Below are 24,462 nucleotides of genomic sequence, written 5' to 3'. Positions count from 1 at the left end.
AAGTAGTATGGTCGAGAAAGCAACAATCAACATCAAATTTCTCATCGAGTGCAGCCGATGACAGTATAGTAATTTCTTGAAATTCTCCTTTATAGATCTTTATAGGGTTAATAAATGAATGAATAAAAAAATGAGTGTACAGAAGTACACTCATTCAGATTGATTCGAAAACAAAAATTAAGTCCAAACAACCTCTGTCAGAGCAGGCTGTCGCCTATTTCTATTTTTTCCCTCTGCCCTAGTACATAATGTACGCAAGTACCTCATTTTATCACATTTAAAATTGGAAAAAAGTATACCTTATATCGCACTACCATTCAGCAATGAAAGTACGCTTTCACGCATCTTGCCTGGCATCACTTAGTGTCTGAAATTCCACAACTCCCTATGCATTTGAAGACATATAACAGGATTCTAAGGAGTTGATTAATTCAGATCAAGAAGTTCTAAGAGCTTAAGTTAAGGTAAGATTATTATTTTTATAAAAAGTTCTAAAAACATACGAAAAACATATATATATATATATATGTATATATAAATAGGCGCCACGGTAGCCGAGCGGTTAGAGGTGAGATCTGCAAATCTATTATTTATTGTGGTACTGGGTTCGATTCCCGGTCTTAGGCCTTGAAATCCGTTATTTCTGCACCGCAATAGTTATTGTATGAAAATGGAGAATTCCAGTTGGCTGAAAACCGAAAATATTCAATAAATCAGTTATAGAAAGCGATAAATCTATTTAAATTAAACTCATTCATAACTTTGATTTTGTTTATTAAGTGATATATTTTTAAAAAAAAAAAAAAAAAAAGGATTATAATTGCAGTATTTAACATATTTTTTTCTTTATTTAGTGCATAAAAGTTTTGATTTTTCAAACGCTTAAGATTTATATTGGAATATATCCAGTTTTAAATTAATTCAATAAAACAGTCAAATTCCTATAGGCTCTTTCAGTTTGCCAAATAACTTGAAAAGTACATTATTATGCTATCTAGCGGCAACTTTTTAAACTACATTTTTGTAGTAGTGTTAAGAACCGTCACTAGATAGCACAGTAGTTTACTTTAAAAGTAAGTCCTTACATTGATACCCTTTCAATTTTTGTTTTTAATTTAAAATTTCAAAGACAATAAATATTCAGTCCAATTTATAACTTTAATGATGCTTTTATTATCAATTCAAGTGTATTATTACTACGAGTAAGTTTGAAAAAACTGGTATATTGAAGTAAATTTGATTTTTTAGCATGTTTTAAAAATAATAAAATATTGACAATTATTGAATAGGCGCTTTGGTAGCAGTTTGAATAGCCGAGCAGTTAGCGCTGAGGCTCGCTAATATTTATTGTGGTACTGGGTTCGATTCCCGATCTATGACTTTTCTATGTTTAATCTTATCAGCCATTGTATTGAACAGGTCCACTACCAAAGGAATTTCTTCAGTTGCTGGGCTGGATGAACATTAGAGCCTACATCAAATATTAAGATCAAATGATGAGAAGAAAGGTCAGCCTCCTTTACAATTTAGGAGAGGAAAATGTATTTTAGTTCTGCACTATTACATTCCCTTCCTTACTTAGGGCCAAGTTCCAGCTCTACTTCTAGACGCTCCTAATAGTAATATGATGAATAAAGCTGTCTTTTGTTTTACTATACCTCGCTGTTATTAAGGAATAGGAGAAAAAATGGCAATTAAAGAACAAGTTAATGCGTTAAGTCGACAATTCTTTCTTTGTATGAGGGGATTCGCTTACAGTTTCTCTTCCAAGCTTGCTGAAAATGATGAAGTAACTTCTTCAAGGGTTTTGCTGAGTGGAGGGAACGCGTTAGGGTAGAACCATCTTATCTACACATGTTCTACTTGAGCACTCTTATTGTTGAAAGTACGAGCTGACCGTGGTAAAATTTCTTCTAGTTCTCGTTTCTAGAAAGGTCTGGCCAATTCTTAAAAATCGAAAAGTGCAATTTACAAAGATTTTTGAGGGGGACTTCTCCTTTAAAATAAATTAACTTGTATGTAAAATTGTCCACATAATTAGTACTAATAAGTTAAAAATATCAGTGAAGCAATCTACCAACTATTCTAACTTACCTTAAAGTAAGTTTTTTTTAGATGAACCATAGATTATCTTCAGTTTTTACTTGAATGCATTGTAGTATTTTGGTTTTCAAAACTCCTAAGATTTACATTAATATATATTTAAATCTAATTGTATTTGCTATTGTTTTATTAAGCACAAATAAAAAAATAGAAAGCAAGCTGTAAACAAGTTCATCCCTTGCAATTCTAGTAGTTTTAAATTGCTCCACTAGATAGCATAGAAATGCACATTTTCATCTTTGTTTTCTTGTTGAGGAATGTATTTTGAACATGCTAAATTTTAAAAATTGATTTTTAATCAATGTACCGCTTTAATAAACGGATTTTTAACTTTTTATATTTTTCTAAAAAATCGCCCAATGAACTTTCTTTATTTTTTGGGAATGTGTACATAGCACCCTTGATGGTCAACCATTATACGTTACACATTATCAGGGAATTTGATTAAAAAGACTGGGAGATTGAGCGTGGTATATGGTGGTAAGTTTCCTCTACATTTATTGTGAAGTGCATTGTGTCATATCGGAAAAAATCCCATTTAGAAGTACAATTTTATAAAAGGGATATTTATTTCACTTTCTATGATTTTTGTTTTAAATGCTTCCTATGATTTTCATTATGCTTATAAGTGTATAGTATATACTTCTAGATTAAATATTTATTAAAGTACTTTTGATTAAATTATTTCTCTTTTTTTTGTTTTAGGGATGGATTTAAATTCCTCAAAAAAAGGGCTTTCGAAGAACTGTTTAATTCGTAATGGACAATATTTGTAAGATCTAAATAATTTAAAAATTCTATACAAGATAGAAATCTCAAGAATTTTAGTAGTAAATTAGTTTGAAATGAATGTTTAAGTCAAAATGTTTTATCAGTCAGCAATCACTATGCCAAGCCAACCTCTTAAAGATGTAAGTTATTAATTTATCCAAATGGACCTAACTTATGTGCAGTGCTATAATGCACTATAAATTTTTATGAGTTGAACTCACTCATTTGCTGGAATTAACAAAAAATACAGCTTACTACTCTTCTTCGTAATCTGAACAAAACATTGCGGGATAGGTACTTTTAATAAATGGATCCTAAATTAAAAAAAAAAACTGTTCAATTATAAACCTATTAACAGTTCATGAATTATGTAAATCTTTCTAACACCCGAGGGTAAAGGAATTCTTATTCCTGTCTTTGGTTGTACATTTGTATTAGTAATTTCAGTTCTTCAAATTAAATTGATGTTTACACTATTATCTCTGGTAGATTACGTTATAGGGCATTCTTCCACAAAATGCTTTAAGTGTAAAAAAATGAAAATAACTAATTGAAATCAAGTATGGTTTTTTTAAAGTGGAATGTATAATTATATAGACTACATTAAATTATATAAAATGGCTGGCTGGCTTAGCCACGCTATTCTATGTGTGGTTGGTTGAATCTGAGGTTAAATTAACCTTGCATTTTGGCGGGTTTAATTTTTTATAAATGTTTCGCGCCTAATAATTAATTTAGTAAGTTTTTCAAATAAATTTTGATAATTCACTAAATAAATCTCACAGCTTAGATGTTTAATGTGTGTTAAAATGTCATTAGCAATCATCCTTGCGGAGGTAGAGGTTAAAATTTTATTTCTGCGTCTCATCATCTTTAAATTAAAGTTTTAATTAATTAAACTGAAGTACGCCGTTTCAGGTTAGTAAACACTACTACAATCATCATTTGACTTAAATCTTGCTTTTATGCTCTACTCAATAGCTTTGAAATTGTTGTTGTGGACAACCTGGTTTCAGCTTCATAGTTCATATTTGTCCAAGCATAAGCTAAATATTGTGTTTGATTGTGGTTTATTTAGATATTTGATGAACTGTTATTTTTTTTTAAATGTACGTGTGTTTTATGCCAACGTTGTGATTAATAATAGTGTTAAATAATTTGGTAATTGCTGTCTGTAAGTATTGTAAATATAATATGTAATAGTAAAAAAGCTGTAGAGCGTTAACCTTTCATGGCCAAACAAGCCGATATTTCCAGAAATTTACAGTTTTCGTTTAATTGTAATTGAGTATAAGCTAAGAATGTATTTTCTAACATCATTGCTTGTTTTCCAAAAGAGAGAATACGTTAATTTCACTCTTCATAATAAGAAGATTTTCCCAATCAATATCTATTTTAAAATGTCGTAATTTCCAAAATAATTGTTTAATTTAGAAATAAATGTTTTTTAAAAAAAATGGTTTAGCCGTCATTTAAAATCATACAGAAATCAATTGATTTATATGATTATCTTATGCCCTACATATTAAATTTTAATGTTTTTTTTGAACAATTTATTATTTATATCCTGGAGTTTTAAGACATTCAATTTTTCCTTTATTTACAAACTCATTGCGTAGTGGTTGTGAGAATAGAGGACAATTACTAATTCCAAGTCTGCATCAATTGTGCCACTGATTTTATTATTTCATTTATTTAATTAATTTATTTTCATTCTTGTATTTTTTAGTATAAAAAAGGGAAAGCGGGAATGTTAGACCCAAGTGAGAGTTTGCATGTTTAATTAATAAATTTAAATCTGATCATGGGCGATACAAAGACAGAGGGTATTCAAGATAACTCGGATACACTGAAAAAAGAAAAGGAAAATGATAGCTTACCCAATGGTAATGGTACGTATTACTGTTTTTATGAAATTAATTGGAGATATTTTAAATTTTTATTTTTTAACTAAGCAGCTATAACTGACACGTTGTATAAGAATGTGCGTGATGAGTGCATAAATTATTAAAAAAAATCATTTTGGCTTATTATAAATTAAAATCTATAATTTTTGAGTTTCAAATAATCTATATTGTAACGAATCAATACGTTTTAAAACATGAAAGTGTGTAATCTCTAAATTATCCCTGTACAACCATGTAAATTACTCAATAATACTCGAACACTTAAATTATATTCTTTAATATAATATATTTATATATATACTTCAATTATTGAAGTGTATATTATAATATATACTTAAATTTGAATACTTATTCGTTTAAAAAAAGTATCCACAAAGTGTTTGTGAAAAGTAATTTTTCCTAATCATGAAGGAGTTTTTATCATTTGAACCGGTGCGGCCAGCAGGGCTTTGTTCTTTTTTCTTTTTTAACGTTTGGGCAACAACTTGTACCTTACCAGCTATTCGCAGATTTCACTTTTGCGCTTGAGAGTGACAAGCCTAATTCACTTGAGACGTTTTTTGGTGCTGGTCGAAGTACCGCTTCCAGTAGTGCTGAATCAAAAATTAGAGAACGAATATTAAAACTAGATGAAATAATTTCTCTTAACTTTTTTTGCACAAGACATGAAAAGTTCGTGTAGAAATATAGCTTTTTTTATCTACTTCTGAAACGGCTTTTTTTTTTTAAATGAGTGTCGCAAAGTTGTCAAATTCAACTCGAATAAAGACTGTAAAGGCAAAAATAGATTTTATTGTTGTTAGGAAGAGAGGCGACTTCTACCCCAGATTAGCATTTATTTCAAAAACCCTTCACTCAAATCTAATCTACATTCTACATCTTATTCTTTCTTCATCACTGCCTTCACTTTCCTTGAACTTACATTCTTCTAAATCAAAGAGGGAAAATAATATAATTTGTAAATTATAAATAAATATTCTCTTATTACTTTGCCTAAATTGTGGACATTGGTCGTACAAGAAGCGTATTATGTTTCTGTTAATTCTAGATGGCTGGCGCTATGCCTGGCCGAAGTACTTTTAGATAGAAGTAGGTCGCCCGCAACGATGGCCTAACCAGTAATCATCCAACTTATTGTGCTTCTTAGATCGATTAAATAGCATTAATTTCTAAGCAATTACTGTTCATTCCCCTTATAAGTACAATCCATCATGGAAGTCGCCTGCATGTATAATCCTTTCACTTTACACATACACGTCCAATTTTTACCTAATTCTAATTAATTTAATTCGGGATTTTTTTAAATTTTTTTTTCTTCTTTTAGATTAAGCAAATTATTAGAAAGACGCATTCTTCAAAAGTTGACTTATAGGTTATGAACATAAAATATTTAGTCTAGAACCGAAAACTTTGCTTTTGTTTATTTTTTAATTAAAAAAAAATTTAATGAGATAAACGTGAATCTTGTTAAATGTTTCTCAGTATCTACGATCTGTAATTCGATTTCCTCTTGCCCAAAATTAATTCATAATAAATTATTTCTAATTAATTCACTTTTTTTGACAATGTTACTGCACAAATTTTGTGTATATATGTATATATTTAAATTTAATCAGCTGTAATTAAAGTACCTTTATAATTAAGCAATTCTTGTGTTTTTGTGTGAATGTGAAGAGGCATTAAATAGAAGACAGCGTTATCCAACCATTGAGGAATTAAACATTCTTAGATAACTGATTCTTCTCTTTATGTAAACTTTAACCTGAGAACAGTTTTTTAGTACTTTCTCAAGTAGGGTCTCTGGAGAGTGACAAGCTGGTCTAGCAGAATGTAGATATTCAAATCAACGGTATTGTACTAAATAAATGTCAGTTAAATTGGTTGCCAGTGTTTACGGCACAATATCAATTTCACTTATGATGGAGGAGGAAATTATATAATAGGAAGGTCACTTAGAACAATGGGAGAACGGATATCTTGCTCATGAAGCTCCAATTAAAAGAATGGCACTCGTCAAAAATGAAACAATCTTTGATTATATGGTCCCAGAAGGGTACAGCACAATTCAGCTTCAGTACAACCATCAAATAAATAGGTCAACATGCTTTTGGAAAGATAGAGAAGTTTCTTGGACCACCTGACTTCTTCGTGAATGTGGAGAGATATTTCTGTTCAATTAAGGCGATCTAGGTCTTAACATCCAGCACACATTTCTCTCGATTTTGAAATAATCTCGGAATTTTTTACAGACCACATATAGAAAAAATAAAAATCTTTAATTCACCCAGCTCTAACAAACGCGGTGGAAATCTGAACCAAGATAGATGCAAGAGGCCTTTTTATTCTCGAAAGTAGAATGCCTCGGATGGTTTTACGTCCTAATAAAGCTGTGGTAGTTTCCCATTTACAATTAAAGACAAAGTGGCTAAATTTATCGAGTTTGTCAGATTCCGATGGGCTGGATACTTAGTACAAATGGGAGAAGATCGCTAAAAAATCTATCCGAACATCTATGGCACACGAGGGGTTGGGCGCCCTAAGTGGTTAGATGCTGTGCGATAGTTATGTTCGGAAATGGCTAAATATTAGCAGCTGGAGAGGAGCTGCCAGAACGGAAATTAGCGGTAGTGGAGACCATGTCCAAAAATGAGGTGTACTGTTGGATGGCGATGTTGTCGGGAGGTGCTTTCAGTGTTATGTATTCTTGTGTTTGTGTTCTAAAGAAATACAAGCAATGGCTAATTAGTAATGGTAAATTTACGAAAGAGTTGAAATGATATTACAATTTAAAAGTATTGATTTAATTTAAAAGACACCATTGTACCTAAAGTTATTCTATTTGGGCGTGATATTATTTCCATTCTTCTGCAGCTAAGTAAGTCTCCCCTCGCAACCTGGTTTTCGCTCTCCCATTTTGATATGACCATTTATGGGTTTGCTTTCTTTGAAGACTTTTATACCGAATACTGTAAATTTATAGTTTATGTTGTACGTGTAATGTGATCTTGAACTAACGGCCGAAGAAAATACTGTATGCTGAACGCGTTTCCAAACTCACCAGTCTGCGCATTAAAATCTATTTGGCAGCTTGCAGAAATGAGTAAGTACGGACTACCTAATTCGTATTAGAACGTTTGGTAGATTGTTGCAGGAATTCAACTAAAACCTTGTAGATTTGTGGATGATGTCTGTGTCTATGTTTTACTGAAGTCGTTTTTAAACTGTATGTCGCAAGCCTAATTAAAGTAGGAAGTTATTCATCAGCCAACACAATAGCAGGTCCTCAGTAACGAGTGAGTGTCTGAATTTTCTGTGTTATTTAATTGGAATCACGCATAGACGTTGTGTTTTGCAAATAAATACTACTTGGTTTCCCTTATATTACTCCCAATGGCGGTGTTTTGTGAATAGAATGTTTTGATGTAGCTTAAAAATTTGTTGGCAGTTTATAGTTTCTTAGTGAGTACATCTGAATTCGGTAATCCTTTTTACCTCAGCAGCAGAACTAATATTATTGTAACAAAACCTGAGTTATGTAACTTCTTTTAATCTGCCGTATTCCTTGCTTATCCACTTTCAAATCTCTCTGCCCGGAATTAGAATATGAAGATCTTCCGAAAGGAAATTATGAGCCATTTTCTTGGAAACTAAATCTAAAACCAGATGTGGCTTCAGCTTCTGGAATTCTTTGATATGCTCCGCTATGTATAGATGGGATGCGATTAGTAAGTTGAGTGATGGTAAATTTAAAAGTAATTCCAAGCCCACAGGTTACCCGTTATGTTCAGGTATTTTCAGTCTCTGTACGCTTTTCAGTAGTCCACATGGTTGGCCTCAAACCCACAGTGCGAGATTTTCTTCCCTTAAGACCCTTTATTTCAACCATGTGGGTATAAATCTGTAAGTTCTTCTGGTGTTCTCAATTTTTCATACTCATGGTCCACTTAGGCTCTGGCTTTGTGAGATTGGTGATTCCATGTCACGAATAGTAAATAATCAAATAATTTAATTACTTTTAAAGGCTTAAATCAGTTAGATGATCCGTAGTTCAATAATATTCCACACCTATCATTACAGAACTGGGTTTTACTTAGTTTCAGTTATAATCAAACAAGGATTTTTTTCAAACTTTGTGGTAAAATAATTCGATAAGAACATTGCCTTACTTTCTTTAATTTAAACTATAGCTTGAGTTGAGAATTCCTGTGAATTCTCTTCACTGGCAGGTTTTACATTGTGAGGAAAACTACGTGGACCGCCCTGAAACGATGCACCATTTTTAAACATTTATTACTTCTTCTTTTTTCGAAAGAAAACCTTTTTTTGACGAATTAATTTTAAAACGCTTACTTCTTTAGCAAAAAGTAAGTTTGAATTACTCATTCAAATTGTAGACATTGGAAGTTGGATTTCAATTATTCTGTTTTTTATATCAAGGACTTTCCACAAATCTTCAAATAACGGATGTTTTCTTATCGTTGACTGTACTATCTACGTACTATAAATAGTGAATTTATACGTTTCCTTCAAAGATATTGGAACTATTTTATAGTCTTAAAAATTTAATGTTTTATTCTAGTGGAGGAAGATTTGCCAAAAGAAGGAGTGGAACAGCATAAAGCATCAGAAAGCAGCAAGGAAGAAAGCGAATCTAATCGTAAAGAACAGCAATTAGGAGAATCAGCTGAATCAGAAGGTAGCGAAAAAGTAAGTTGTGGTACAATTTTGTTTTTTCAATAATTAGAGAAAATGTTTTCTAAAGCTCACTTATATTATTTCCAAATTGAGTATTTTACTTCAGAATTAAATTTAAGTTTTTGGGACCAGTCATTTGTTGAATACTAGCAAAGATAAAAGTAGTTAAAAAAGGCGAACAACAGACATTTCAATTGTTTCAACTATTTTGTTTTTGTATTGTTTAGTTCAGATTTATATCGGCACGATTAATTTAAGAAAATTTCCTAACTCACAGATCAAAATATTTAAGATTGCTAAGTGTTGTACTGTTATTTATAGTTCTCATTTAAGTTTGCACAAGGTTCACTCCAACTTTAAAAAAATTAGAAATAGTCTATTAAATTGTTTAGTTGTTGGAGTTGGATTTCTATTGTAATATCACTTGACTTCATAGCTTAAATTTACTATAATTAAGTGTACGTATTAAGCATTTAAAAGGTTATTTAAATTTTATGGATATTCCCTTAATCATCAATGTTTCAGGTTGAAACTGCCGAATACACAAGAAAACTTCGATCTAGGCCTTCAAGAACTACAAGGTCTTCTCGGTCTTCATCAATAGAATTAAAAAGTAAAGATAATCCTCTGATTTCTTCCAAAGAATCTGCAGGTGATTCTAAATCGGATGATGGACTTCATACGAATATAGCTGTTAGTGATGAAGAGGAATTTTTTGGATTTGATAGTCCAAATACAACAAATCTTGATGTTTTCTTAAAATTGTTAGGTAATTGATGAGGCCTTAACTTGATGTAAACGTAATTCTCGGATATTGAAAACTGTGGTTCAACTTTCTTTTCTTTTTTTTTTATTAAGGTAAAGACAGTGAAATCCAAGATGATGATTCAATAAACAAAGAAAATACTTCTGATTTAATAAATGATGAAAATCCACCAAGTGGTAAGTTTAAAAAGTTTCCACTTTATACTCGAAATTTGGTATGAAAAAATGTTGCATCTTGTTGTAAAAATATGTATTCGTTCTCTATTATCATTCATATTTATAATAATAAAACAATTCTCATATGAATTTTTTTCTCATAAATATTAATAGCACTTTATTATTCAATTTTTAGTTGAATCAGACAACAGTGAAGTTAACTCTGCTAAACGGCCGTTAGCTAAAACAAATAAAAAACCTGTGAATGTAAATATAAGTGACCCAAAGTACAAAAAACCATTTGATCTTGGTAAGTAAAATTTTCTTCATAAGCATAATACTTTATTTCTTTTAATAAAGAAAAAATACTAACGACTCTTTTGTACCTTTTTTAGGATGGGTGCGAGAATTAGTGTATAGAAGTTCAGGTGATTCTGCTTTTAAAAGAAGCGCTGATGTCTATTATTATACGCCAAACAAGAAAAAATTGAGAAGTGCTAAAGAAGTTTTATCACACTGTAAGTTTGATCAACTTTTCTTTTTTTAACATTGACTTCGCAAGAGAGTGTATTGAAATCTTGCAAAGTTTCGAACTCAATTTTTTTTTTTCCTTCCATATGAATGTTTTGACTAATTAGTCTCGAGTGTAACTCAAGGGACAAACGCTGGTAGTTTAATATAATGTACAGTCTTACCACTTTTACAGGGTGTTCATTTTAAGACGCCTCAAATGCATTTCATGCTTAAACGGTTAATCTGAGCAAAAAATGGTAAGGGAAAAATTTGTTGCCAGTCACCTCTAGTTTCAGAATATGTGACTTGATTTTAGATTCCTGCCCGCATACGCGGCTGACGCGTGAGGGTTCGCAGTTGATCCCCATTTTCATATACACAGTTTTAAAGAGTATAAAAAGTAATGTAAGAAACCGTACCTGTATCTCCTCAGATACAGAGAGCAGTTGATAACCTCCTGGCTAACCTGGCTTGCGAGCCAGAGGAGGCACCTTTGAAGGCACAGTACATGCTTCACAAGTCGAGTAAAGTGCATTATTTGATAAATTAAGGAATAAGTTTGATCCTTTATATGAAAGATATTGATCACTTAAATATGTAGCAGAAGGTTTCCAATTTTTTTTTAGTAATTAATCGCATCTCTCCCAAAATTACCAAATAATTATTAAACCTTCTTGTTTGTAACAGATGTAAAATTAATTTTTAGCCATTTTCTGTATGCTTGAGAACAACTAAAGCTCTTAACATTTGATTTTTCTTAGAAAAATCCCTCGGAAAACGACTTATTTCCCGATATTAAGAAAAATACTAGCTTTATTGCCTTGGCAATATTTTTATTAGAAAGGGGATGAAAAAATACATAAAAATGACCTATCGCGTGGTCTCCTTTCTCTTTGATAACAAGTTAAAAAATTGAAATATGATTAATAAATACCAGATTTTGATATAGCCTAGCACCTTTAATTTTAAAGATATCGAATTGCGGTTTCCGGTTACTTTCATTACTTTTTATACTCTTTAAAACTGTGTATATGAAAATGGGGGTCAACTGCGAACCCTCACTTTTGGTCGCGCGTCAGGAATCTAAAATAAAGTCACATATTCTGAAACTAGAGGTGATGGGCAACAAATTTTTCTTCTACCAATTTTCGCTCAGATCAACCGTTTAAGCATGAAATGCATTTGAGCCGTCTTAAAATGAACACCCTGTATAATGTTTATTATAAATTAAATGAGTTGTATAAAATCCGTGCTTGACCCATGTGCTAAGTTTTCGAAGGATTAAAAAAAAATGCTATTTTCTCGAAAAAACTTCAATTCTTTATTCTAAACCACTTCTTTATCTTTTTCTTTCTGACTTTTAGTTCATTCATATATGTATTCATATTTTTCTCGTATAATTTATTTAACCATAAAACAATAAGATAATTAATTAGAAACAATACTGAAATGTTAATGTCACGTTGCATTTGTAATTTCTCATTATCCTTAGCAGTCATCTGTAGCAGAGTTATAGAAACATTTTCCAAGCAGGTTTAAGTAAATGTACAAATTTCGGTGGTCTAATGTCACCTGAACTAAGCGATTTTTTTCCCCCAAGTGGGGCTTAACGTCCTACATGACGTGGGGCGGGGGCGGAAGCACATACTTTACTACTAACATTTTTCCGAACAAATGAAAAGTAACCATACACTGGATTCGAACTGGGATCTCCCACTTACCAATTCACTACTTCAGAGTCACTTCACCAACACATGCTCCTACAAATTTAATATTTGCTTACGATTGTAGAATATAGCGACCCAAGCTGAAGGGTGTGTTGTTTGTGTAATAGTACTAATTACCCAAGTAAGTGGTACAAAACCAGTGAAGAAGGTTTTGCACAACAAGGGAATTACATTGTTAGTTACACATTAACTACTGTAAATTGTTGACTGTTTTTGTCATTTGAACAAAAAACATTTAATACTTCATATATTTTTTTTTTTTTTTATGTTGCTGCAGTACCGGAGGATCTCACAATAGAAAATTTTACATTCGTAAAGGAAGCTATAGGAGGAGTTGGTGATAAGGAAATTGTTCGAGAAGCAAAAGCCAAAGGAGGCAAAATACCTGAGGTATGTTTATAGTGTTTATTTTTTATCAAATGTGACGTTTGGAGTTTAATAAGAATATATTATAACGGTGTTAGTGACTGACCAGTTAACTAGTGTGTTTCACACTGAGACGCTGAATACCATTTTCGGTTGGCTAATCTAACAATGAGTGTTAGGATTGAGTTATTCTATTTGCTTATGAGGGGAAGATGGATTATTATAAAGGCAGAACTTTTTTCTTTTACACTGTTAAGTTTTGTGTAAGTTCTGCCGTTACAATGTTTGGCCACTTCTGTACGAATTCGGTGATCTGTTTGGTAATTTGTTTCAAAAACTCATTTTTTTTTTTACTTTATTGCCACTGGTTCACTTTTTAGCTCTCGTCTGATATAGCCTCTATCCTATTACCTACTATTCTTGGCTCATTATAAGCATTGTTTTTACTATAATTGTTTCAAGGAAAAGTCTAGAACTTTGTTATTCAGATTAACGATTAGTTGGGATGGTTTTAGAACTAATAGATCTCACGTACATGACTTTTAGAAACGGTCTTCAATACGTTCGTATGGTGCATTGTTCTTGGTATTGCCTGTTCAGGTAATAGATAATCTAATACATGTTTTCACTTTAACAATCACAAATTGTGATTCGATATGATGATTCCACAATTAGGCTTTGTTGCACCAGAAAGGCAGAATTCTAACATCAACGCAACGGTAGCCGAGCGGATAGAGGCCAGTCCAGCGAAGCTAATATGTATTGTGGTACTGGGTTAGATTCCCGGTCTTAGGCCTTGGATTTTATTTAATGGTTAATAAAAGAAATTTACAGTAAAGTATGTTTGCTAGTCGCCACCGTCCACGACCCCTAATTTGGTAGTTGGACGTTAAGCCCCGCCTGAAAAAATAGGCGATTACTTTACTTTAAAAGATGTGAGACTTTTTCTAACTAGATTTTTTCATCAGCTTTTTTTATTTAATAATTTAACTATTTAACAATTATGTTAGTGTTAAATTTTGATATGTACAATCGTATCATAATGTTGTCATGAACTGATAAAAACGCCTCCGTTTGCCATCCTGGTAGATGACCATTTAAAAATCTAGAAGCCATTATTGAAGAGGGATCCATTGACCAAAACCATTAATTATTTTTTACATAATAACCATGGCCCTCACTATAAACTTATTTAAAACTGTCTGAAAATTCAACGATGTTAGGAAACGGATTGTATTTGGAAGAAAAAAACTATTTATTCCCTCCAATTCAAAAAGTAATTACACTTTGAAATCAGTCGTAAGTGAAAGTGTAGTTGTGTGAGTATTCATGGCATAATCTAGGTGTAGAAGATCTAGGTGTAGTAATGATAGAGGCGAAGTGGAGTCTGCATTTTGAGAAAGGTTAGAGTTTACACTGCTCGGCATCTGTCAAAATGTTTGTTAGTTGCCAAGGTTATTGTGATGTTGATAACTATATATTAGAAAGAATCTAAGTTATAAAAGTAATTTTAATTATTCAAATGCACAAAAATAATGTACTACTAGTTTGCAAGTAATTGTATAAAATCATAATTATTAGGAAAATTTATGCTTTTCCCATCTCTTTCTGACAGGAACATCAATGCTGTAAGGTTTAAGTTAGTTAAAACTATTAAAATTAGTTGTTAACATAACATGAATATTAACCTTTAGAAGGTATCTCTCTTTTAAATGATAAGATGTTTAAGCTAATGAAGAATTCTAGAGAGTTCAGTAAAATTGACAATTCGAGACAATTATGTTAGAAATCGTAGAACGGTATTAATTCATTTGTTTGGTATTTGACGCGATCAACTTAGAGAAATAGCAATCAGTATTAAAGATACTGTACCTGGCTTTGATATGTTAGATATAAAGGTAAAAAAGATTTTTTTTTTTATTATAGGATGGTGTTCTTCGAAAGAAAGCGACACCAAAAGCTACAAAGCCTGCAGCAGGTAAGCCAGTGAAAAATACGCCAACTTCAGAAAGTCCTTCAAGTAAAGGAAGTTTAACCCCTAGAGTTGTATTTAAGAATACATCCACAACTCCCAAGAGTAAAAATGCCGTTGCAGCGAAACCTAAGCCAGGTATGTGTTCTTTATTTACAATAACAGATAATACTAGCTGGGTGAATTCATTAAGTAATATCAATAAAAGTTTACTAAATTACATAACCTCGTAATATTTTAGACAATTTATAAGAGATTAACACTTCTTAGAAGTGACTTTAACCAACATTTTTCTAAAGAAGTAAAGTGAAGTAATTTTAAATGTCTTAAGATCATTTAAAATTGTAAGGGTTTAATAAAGACACTGTATTAATGCAACTTTAAAACTTTTTTGTTTTTTTTTTTATACAGTAAGCTGTTCCAAATTAGATGATCTCTCGAGTATGCGCAATGAATAATGAAATAATAAATGAATAATTGATCTGGTACGCTAAACCCAAATTGTTTACACTCGCAGCTACGTTAAAATGTTTTTGTTAGAAATATAAGTATTTGTTCACATTATTAAGCTCGGATGACAGTGGAAACGTTAAGATGTTCCATAGTAATTACAAGTTATGAAAATGACCAGATATTTTGAAAAATAAATATTTCTGTTGCCGTGGAGTTCATATTCTTACAACAATCTTTCTAAATCACAGTATTGTTTCTTGTGATTTTAAAGTGGATTTAGATTTATTTCGATTAAACCAATAAACAAAATTATTAGACTAAATCAGACGAACTACCTGAACCCTTTTCTGAAGGTACATAAAAAAAACAAAAAAAAAACGAAGTAATGTGATCCTCTCTTCCTAGGAGCTTCTTACAGCTTACTGTCCGATGATGGATAGTGTAGCCGATAATAACGAGAGAACACTGTCCGGCGACTGGCAGTGCTCTGAGATCATAGATGTTAACTCGCCTTAAATCATAAATAAAAAATTCTTTGCATATGGTGTAAAGCTGAGGCTTTTATTCACTTTTAATTGCTGTCTGACGATTAAAATAGTCATCGAAACGTCGTGATTACCTTTATCATTTTCCTGAATAAGAGTTATTTGGAGCTTTTTGGTGACCAAATCGCGACGAATCTTTGGCTCACTGATTGGTACAAGTTGCAGAAATAGCTATTTGTTATATTTAGCCCAAAAAGTAAAGTTAAAAAAAGATAAAAATAAATAAACAATAAATTTTAAGATCAAAACTCACTAATGTTAACTCAAATAAAATTAGTAACCCTCCGAGTTTTGGCCAACCCAAATTTATTTTTTATTTTTATTTATTTATTTATTTATTATTTTAATGATTTAAGGCGCGTCAACATCTAAGGCCAACCCAAATATTGCACTTTTCACTAGTAATTCATAGAATAGAACATTCTTGAGTTTGACTATCTAAACTATTTTACCATTATACTTTATGAATAAACTTGTCTTTTTTTTTGAAGCAGAGATTAAGAAGAAGAAGACAGACTCAGATGAAGCTGAAGTGCAGGATGGTGAGTCGGAATGGCACAGTCCAGAACAAAAGAATAAGTGAGTACTGATCAGTTAAATGTTATTCTTAAGAATGCAGAGTATTATATTACTTTATTCTATCAATACGTTCAGTTGTCTTTATTATTGTATACAATTTCCAAATTATTTATTTATTTTCCGATATAAACTCTGCATTTCTTTGATTATTTATTTCTCTTTACTTTTACTCCTAACTTATTCAATATAGCTTTTAGTGAAAGAAACTATAAAGAACTTTAAGAATTTACCATAATTAGTTTTATGAATTACCAAATTCTCATTTTTAGTTTTTTTTTCGCCAAATTTATAAAAAGAAATGTTTTTGGCCTTAAATTCCCCAAAAAAAAAGAAAAAAAAATTTTGTTGACCATTGATTGAAATCCCAGCAATCCCGATCCTTTTATTTTCTCCTAAAAAGTTAGCTATAGGGTCACTCATCTCCCACAGCCCTACTCGTGATGTGTGCTCTATCGAGTGCCGACTTGCTATGGGACTGATACCAACATTGCAGTGTCACCTCTGCCTTTGCCTGTATCATCCAGAATGTGTTGGTTTACAAGAGGACAAGCTAAAACCAAGCCGTGCTTATGTTTGTAAGGTAAACATACATACATATTTTACTCATTATGAATTCTTTTAATTATCCTTTTTCTCTTATTTACATACTTAATTTCTGATATAAATTCAGCATTTCTTTGTGTATATAATTTTAATATATTTTCTTTATACAGGATGGGGCAAAAGGTATGAATCGGTTTTAAAGGGATGTAAAACAAAAACAATTCAACTTACAGAAATTATGTTTATATTGTTTAATTTAGTACAGAATCTAGTTTTTTACATTAAGTTTGAAAGGTGATATCACGTAGGTGGCGGCCGTCAGCCGCGATGCACTCTTGAAGGCGAATTCTGAAGTTTTCAACCGCTCTTCTGCACATTTCGATGGGTATTGCCGTAATTTCCTCTCTGATTCTGTCATGCTTTGGGCATGTCTAGCAGGTCTTTAAGGAGAATTTTGCACGAAGATTTACAGTTTCACCCATACAAAATAATGATGGTTCAAGAGCTATTGCCCCGTGACTTTGAACATCGATGAAACTGCTGCCAAGAAATGTTGGACAGAATTCCAGCAAATTCAACATTTTTCAGCAGTGACGAGGCCCACTTCCACCTGTGTGGAGCTGATAATAAACAGAATTTTCGCTATTAGGCTAATGAAAACCCAAGGGAAATTCACCAGAGGCCACTTCACTCCCCTAAATTGACTGTATGGTGTGCAGTATCCCAATTTTCTTTGGGGGTACATGAAGGAAAAAGTTTTTAAACATCGTCCACATACCCAGGAAGAACTTAAGGACAGAATCAGAGAGGAAGTTACGGCAATACCCATCGAAATGTGCAGAAGAGCGGTTGAAAACTTCAGAATTCTCCTTCAAGAGTGCATCGCGGCTGACGGCCGCCACCTACGTGATATCATCTTTCAAACTTAATGTAAAAAACTAGATTCTGTACTGAATTAAACAATATAAACACAATTTCTGTAAGTTGAATTGTTTTTGTTTTACATCCCTTTAAAACCGGCTCATACCTTTTGCCCCACCCTGTATAATTACTTTAAAAATGTATTATAATTAAATTAAGTCATTTATATATATATGTGTATACATATAAATAATATATGGGTATTCAAAGGTATATTTCGTCTTTTTTTGGTAAGGTAGCTAGAAAAACTAAAAAATACCTAATCTAAGTTTTGTTGGACATTCAAATTTAAAGAGAAATATATTTTGTTTTCGGGCTGTTTAAAAACAAATTTAGCTTCAGTTTCATGCATCTGTTATTCCCATGTCATTTATTTTCGATTCATAAACCTATTTTTGTAAATTGTAAGTTAGAGAGGGTAAGTTATGAAGAATCATTATTTTACGTTGTAAATTCCTAAAAAGAAACAGTCCAGAGGTGTCAAATCCGCATAAGAGGGAATTACTGAGGGTTTGAATCACAAGTCACTATAACAAGCCCATCAAACTTTCTTTTTCTTTACATGCCTGCCAACACATGAGCGGGCAGCTGTCATGCTGGTACCATATCCCTCGTATTGTGGGTAGATGTTTATGAAGAAGTGATTGTAAAAATCACCATCAGCTTCCTTTCATTGACGTATAGTACAATAAGTTGAATCCCACCAATGCTACATCTTGAATTTATTCCTTAAGAGTCTGTTTCCGGTTTGTGTATGTGATTCAGGGATTTTCTTCAGAAATTCCAGTAGTTTATTAATGCTTTTTGAATGGAAAATATATTTTCTACCGTCGAGAGTATATTTTTAAAAAGTGGAGCCTTATCTTTTGTTCATTTTATAAATACACATCAGGTTAATACATTCAGAACGATTTTCAGGACCTTGTGTCGCATGAGCTAGTAGAGTAATTGCGTTTTCAACGATTTAGGATGGTCTTCCAACTTCAGAAATTAGTTCATAATCTCATACATTTTAGAATTATTTTGTTATTTATAAACTAAATATTACTATTTCTGTATATTCATTTAATGTAAGATTTTGTAACCTTTTTTTTTTTTATTATTATTCTATTTTTTTTATCCTACGCCATGGTCGTTGGCTACTTCGGCCATGCGATTGTGTGCAGCCCAATATAAATCAGATTTGCAGCAGTTGCTGCTTCGTACATCCTGCAGAGCTATGCAGTCGTCTAAATGCGAGGCAGTCATAATTTCCAATCTGCTTAACGGGCATATTGGTGATCCAGCAACACCAATGCGATGTAAATGGGACTGTAAATAGTCATGGTCCGTTTTCATCCGAAACAACGACACCTCTGTCCTACGTTTGTTTTTTGTTTTTTTTTTGCGCATCAACAGCTGAGGTTATTAGCGCTCGGAGCTTTTTCCAGAGCACTGCCGGCCTCCGGACAGTGTTCTCTCGTTACAGACAACACTGTCCATCACCGGACAGTGAGCTGTAAGAAGCTCCTAGGAAGAGAAAATCTAAGGGTTAGCAGCTGGATTCGAACCCGGGACCTCCGCGTGGGAGTCCAGTATGCTAACCTCATAGCTAATCCCTTCCCTCCCTACGTTATTATTATTATTATTATTGTGGTTCCAGGGTGGGTTTCAATGCCTCTAGGGGAGGGAGGTGGGTTTTTTAGTGGGCATTTCCCCACGACGATGCATAATGCATTTTTCCCCCTCCATTGAAAAAAAAAAAATATTACTCATAGCTAATCCCTTCCCTTATTATTATTATTATTATTATTATTATTATTATTATTATTATTATTATTATTTGTATATCAGAATTTTCTTCTTTTTTTTTTCATATTAAATATTTACTGTTTTATTGACTATTCAGTATTATCTTATCACTACAAATAAACAATATAATACAATAGATAAAAAATTTAATTTTTCAAAATCTGATTGAAATTTACGGATGGGACCAGCTAGAATTAATTGTAATAATTGTGTTAATAAGTGGGAAAAAATTATTGATATTCTCTCAAATGATATTTGAATGATAGAACAGGAATTAATTTTAGAATCATGAACCGGAAACTTCATCAATTTTTAAATTATGCAGAATTATTGTTATTAAGCTAATAATCTCAGAAGTTAACGCGCCTGAAATTAAAAAAAAAAAGAATTGTTCCTTTATTATCGTGAAACATGCGCACATTGGGAATTATGACTCAGAAACTGGAAGGTCATTTACATTTTCTATTTTTTAAGTATAATTGATAAGTTTATATAAAGAAGTAAGTTAATGTTTTATCCTTATAATAGAAAATATTTAGGTATTATTGACGTAAATCTTTTAATTGAAAAAAAATTGCATAAAACAGATTTTTTTTTTAGTTGGTTGGCAATATTAATTGAGACTTAGTTTCCTTTCACTTTTGACTTTTTCGGATTTTAGGCTTCAATGAAGTTTCTCCTCAATATTGATTAGATTAATACCATTATTGTGATCTATCTGCAATTTAGGAGCCTAAGTTAAGTTGCATTACAGGCGTTTTATCTTCATATAATGGTATCATCTACTTCTAAACAGTTATGTATATGATATACATAAACTGTTGTCTATTTTATTTTACTGCCTGGAGATATACACTATTTTTTCTTTGCAATATTTTTACTTATTTTGTGGTAGAGGAGTTTCACATTATAAAAATTAATATTAATCAATTTTGTTGTCATCAATTAATTGCATTCTTTTTATTAATTTAATTTTTCTTTTTTGCAGAATTGCCAAGTTTTAAAGAAACAAATGACATCTCAGTTTCAACAACCGAACGCACCGCTTCCTAATGCTGCTAAAGTACCTTCACCACCTAAGAAAGATGTAAAAGTTATTTCAGTACCTCGAACACAGTCAATAGTTGGTGCCTTGACCACATGGTTACCACATTCTTCTAGTATTCAAGTATCATCCGGCGCCCACAACAATAATAATAATAACAATAATCCTAGTGGTGCGAACACAGTTTCATCTAGTTCGAATGCAGGAAGTGTAAAAACATCTGGAAGTGGTACTGTTACAACAATTGCACCATCAACAAATACTAGTTTAAATATAACGAATAGTACATCTATTGATGCTGTACCACAGAGTTTGCTTACATTAAATGGACGAACATATGTATTTGTACCAAAGCACAATGTTGTTAATGTGTCTAATCAGAGCGGTGGCGTTAATACTGCACAAGTGAGTGGAACATCAACTGGACCTTCGTCAACAACAACTGCAATTGTAAGCGGTGGTGATAACTGTACAACACCAGGTTTAACTAATCTAGTAGCTACAGCTCCAGGAACATTTGTAGTATCGACACAAGCACCTCCCGTAAATCCACATGGCCTATTCCTCGTACCTTTTCCTCTCCAACAGACTACTAATGAACCTGCCCATCCGCAAGCTACCATTATCAATCATTCAATACAGGCTGTTACACCATACACCCCAGGATCTCAGCCTCTAGCTATTACTCAGTGAGTTTTTATTTGTTAACTGCAAATATTTTTTTTTTTTTTTTTGTAGTTATTTACCTTGTGTTTAGTTGAAGTTCTTAAAACTTATAATGCAATCCGAATAAACTACATCTCCTAGTAAGTAATAAAATGTTATTTTTGATTCACTTGATACTCTGATTATTATCAGAAATAGAAAGCTGGTCAGGCAAACACCATGCTGTAAGTTTTTTCTATTATTACTCTTAAGCATATATTTCTGTTATGTCTCTTCGTTATGGACTATGTAAGGTAAATTCTTCAGTAAGGTAAATTTTATTGTATTATTTTATAACTTTTATACTTTCTATATAACTTTTTTTAAGCATGATTTAAGGTAAAATTGTTGAATTGCTCAGAGAGGTAATTTGGAAGAATGCATGTAAATTGAAGGATTGGCTTGGTGCTCAGGTGTAAGATTACTATTGAGTTGATTGGTTTTTGTTACAAACCCCACATTTATTTTTGGGTGTGATTGTTATTATTTTTCTAAATGTAACTAAATATTGTGTTAAAATAAAAAATTATGTAATTATTAGTAATTGCTTTATGCAAAACAAAACTTGCAACTTATACTTTCTAGTTAATATCAGCACATTTATAAAATTAATTATTTTCCCTCCGAGAAAAATTCTGTGGATTAATTTAATAATATACTAATTAAAAAGTTATTGATTTTTTTCTTCTTCTTTATTTAACTATTATTAGTTGCTGATTTCGTTTTTCGTAACGAAGAAAATTTAGTAGTATTAGTATTAATTTCCTCCAATTTAGACTAGAAAGAAGATTGTAAACACTCTCTGTCTAACTAAGATGGAGGTGTAATCATTTTCTCTTACTGCTAATTGCCAACTTCTCTTCGAACAGGAGATTTGCATTAAATGTCTATTGTTTTCGATCTTAATATATATAGCCATACTACAAGTGGATACGATTATGGGAAACCGCCATCCATAGAAACTAGAATGAATTATTCAGAGAGTACGTTTCAAATGAAAGAGATTTACGGAGAGCATAGACAATTTTATAAAAAATTGTGTGTGTGTTGTATTTAAAAAAATACAACTAACTGAAAAGTCAGTCAATTACCTACCATGGCGTCATTTCCGGTTGATCTAATGTGATCAAATTCTTTTATTATTATTATTTTTTTACAATTTCAAAAAATCACATTTAAAATATAATCAATTCTTCAACTACTAGATCACTTCGTGAACTAGATTTCTGACCTCAGTTACATTTATATCAAGTTTATGAACTAGTATTAATATGCTCAGATTTTACATTAGTTGCAACTTGTAAATATCTTGTCCGATTCTGTACTCCTTTCCTTGGGCGAGTTTCCATTTACTTTGTCTTAAGAAGTAGATCTCAAAAACGACAATTTCAGCTGTTAATGTCAGCTGATTATGAGATTAATTAGTTCTTTTTTCAGTGCAATAAGGCAGACAATTTTATCTTCTAATGAATTTGCCAAAAAATTCTTTTGGTAACTTACAATTTAAATTTATAATTTTGATTGTGCTTTGTGGCATAGACTCCTTTCTTTTTTTATCCTCCTTCTACGCTACAGCCCTTGCAGAACCATGGCCTTCTTTAGTCCCAACTATCTCTGTCCGTGCCTCTTCTTTATCAATGTCAGACGTCCGACGCCCGTCTTAAACACATTTGCAGCCAATGCAGGGCAACCTTTGGCAGTCTTCTAGGTCTTCGAGTTCCTACATGTCTATTGAAGACCTTTCCTGGGGCTCTTTCCTCACTCATTCTGTGGAGGTTAACTAAACTACTTTTATGGCGGGCACAAGTATTTCTTCGATATAGAAAATTGATACAATTCACCATTTTTACGAAGACAGTACACTTGCAACTGCTGGGCCATAAATACAACGTAAAATTCCTCTCCCAGTAGTTCAACCTCAGCTCATCTGCAATCCGTCAGTAGAGGTCAGAGAACTGATATATGGTGACTTCGCCGGTCTGAAGACATGCTTATTGTAGAGCATGCTTCTTATCGAGATACCTGCCGAAATTCTGCTGTTAATGTCGTCGCTAACCTAATTCTTGGACGTGAGGGTAGCTCCTAAATATTTAAATATTGTCATTCCTTCGAAACGGGGTTACCCGACTATCAGATCTCTAAATCTCCTTGCTTTTCTAGACTTACCACATATATTTTGATTTCTCGGTGTGGACCTAAAACCCATAAGTGGGTACTTTTTCTTTAATACTATAAATGCGTTTTTTGTCGAGGCTGTCGAACTTGTTATAAGCGCCGTATAAACTAGATGCTGAACCAATCGGTTAAAAATACTGCCTCCTGTGCTTTTATTTACTTTTCTCTTAGCCAAGACTCTCTCGAAAGCACTCTCAGTTATTTCTTTCTCAGTTATGCTTTTAGAAGTCTTTTTTGATTTAGATTTTTTTTTTTTATAGAATTTTTGAAAAAAGTCTAAAATTATGTATTTTAGTTTGTCTTAACTTAATTTAACTTTAACTTAATTTGTCTTTGCAAGCAAGGTGAAAAACATTTATTCATTTCCTATCAAATTTTATATTAGCAAGAAGTGATATTGTATTTAATACTACACTGTCCATCACCGAACTGTGAGCTGTTAGAAGATCGTAGGAAGAGAAAATCTACGGGCAGGCAGCTGGATTCGAACCCGGAGTCTCCCTCCGAGTTGGAATTCAGTATGCTAGCTAACAACTGATCTAATCCCATCCCTAGTACAATGAAGTTATATAATTTCTAATATTTATTTCTCCTTTGATTGTAGTAGGGATTGCTAATGCATTTTATAATTTAATTTTAATTTAAGATTCCAAGCTTTTAATTTAATAAAATTTATTAATGCTTTTCAATTATACTTATTATATACAATGGGACATTTCCTTAATTGCAA

The 24,462-nt window shown here is 32.0% G+C and overlaps 1 protein-coding gene across 1 annotated transcript in view; it reads left to right on the top strand.

Annotated features, from left to right (window-relative positions):
• Positions 1-3,859: 3,859 nt before the first annotated feature.
• LOC141452608 (uncharacterized) overlaps positions 3,860-24,462 on the top strand; it is a 28,986-nt gene continuing 8,383 nt past the window's right edge. Inside the window, exons 1-12 of the mRNA XM_074124916.1 lie at positions 3,860-4,048; positions 4,604-4,766; positions 9,361-9,488; positions 10,002-10,245; positions 10,335-10,418; positions 10,594-10,707; positions 10,793-10,915; positions 12,915-13,027; positions 14,930-15,113; positions 16,465-16,552; positions 16,982-17,132; positions 20,796-21,541. Of these exons, the coding sequence (XP_073981017.1) occupies positions 4,679-4,766; positions 9,361-9,488; positions 10,002-10,245; positions 10,335-10,418; positions 10,594-10,707; positions 10,793-10,915; positions 12,915-13,027; positions 14,930-15,113; positions 16,465-16,552; positions 16,982-17,132; positions 20,796-21,541 (2,063 nt within the window). The 5' untranslated portion in view covers positions 3,860-4,048; positions 4,604-4,678. The remainder of the gene's footprint in view (positions 4,049-4,603; positions 4,767-9,360; positions 9,489-10,001; positions 10,246-10,334; positions 10,419-10,593; positions 10,708-10,792; positions 10,916-12,914; positions 13,028-14,929; positions 15,114-16,464; positions 16,553-16,981; positions 17,133-20,795; positions 21,542-24,462) is intronic.

This window comes from Rhodnius prolixus, unplaced genomic scaffold (genome assembly GCF_049639745.1).
Source record: "Rhodnius prolixus isolate KJV_2025 unplaced genomic scaffold, Rpr scaffold_3, whole genome shotgun sequence".
In the NCBI taxonomy this organism is placed as follows: Eukaryota; Metazoa; Arthropoda; class Insecta; order Hemiptera; family Reduviidae; genus Rhodnius; species Rhodnius prolixus.
This window is presented reverse-complemented; position numbering and strand designations above follow the sequence as displayed.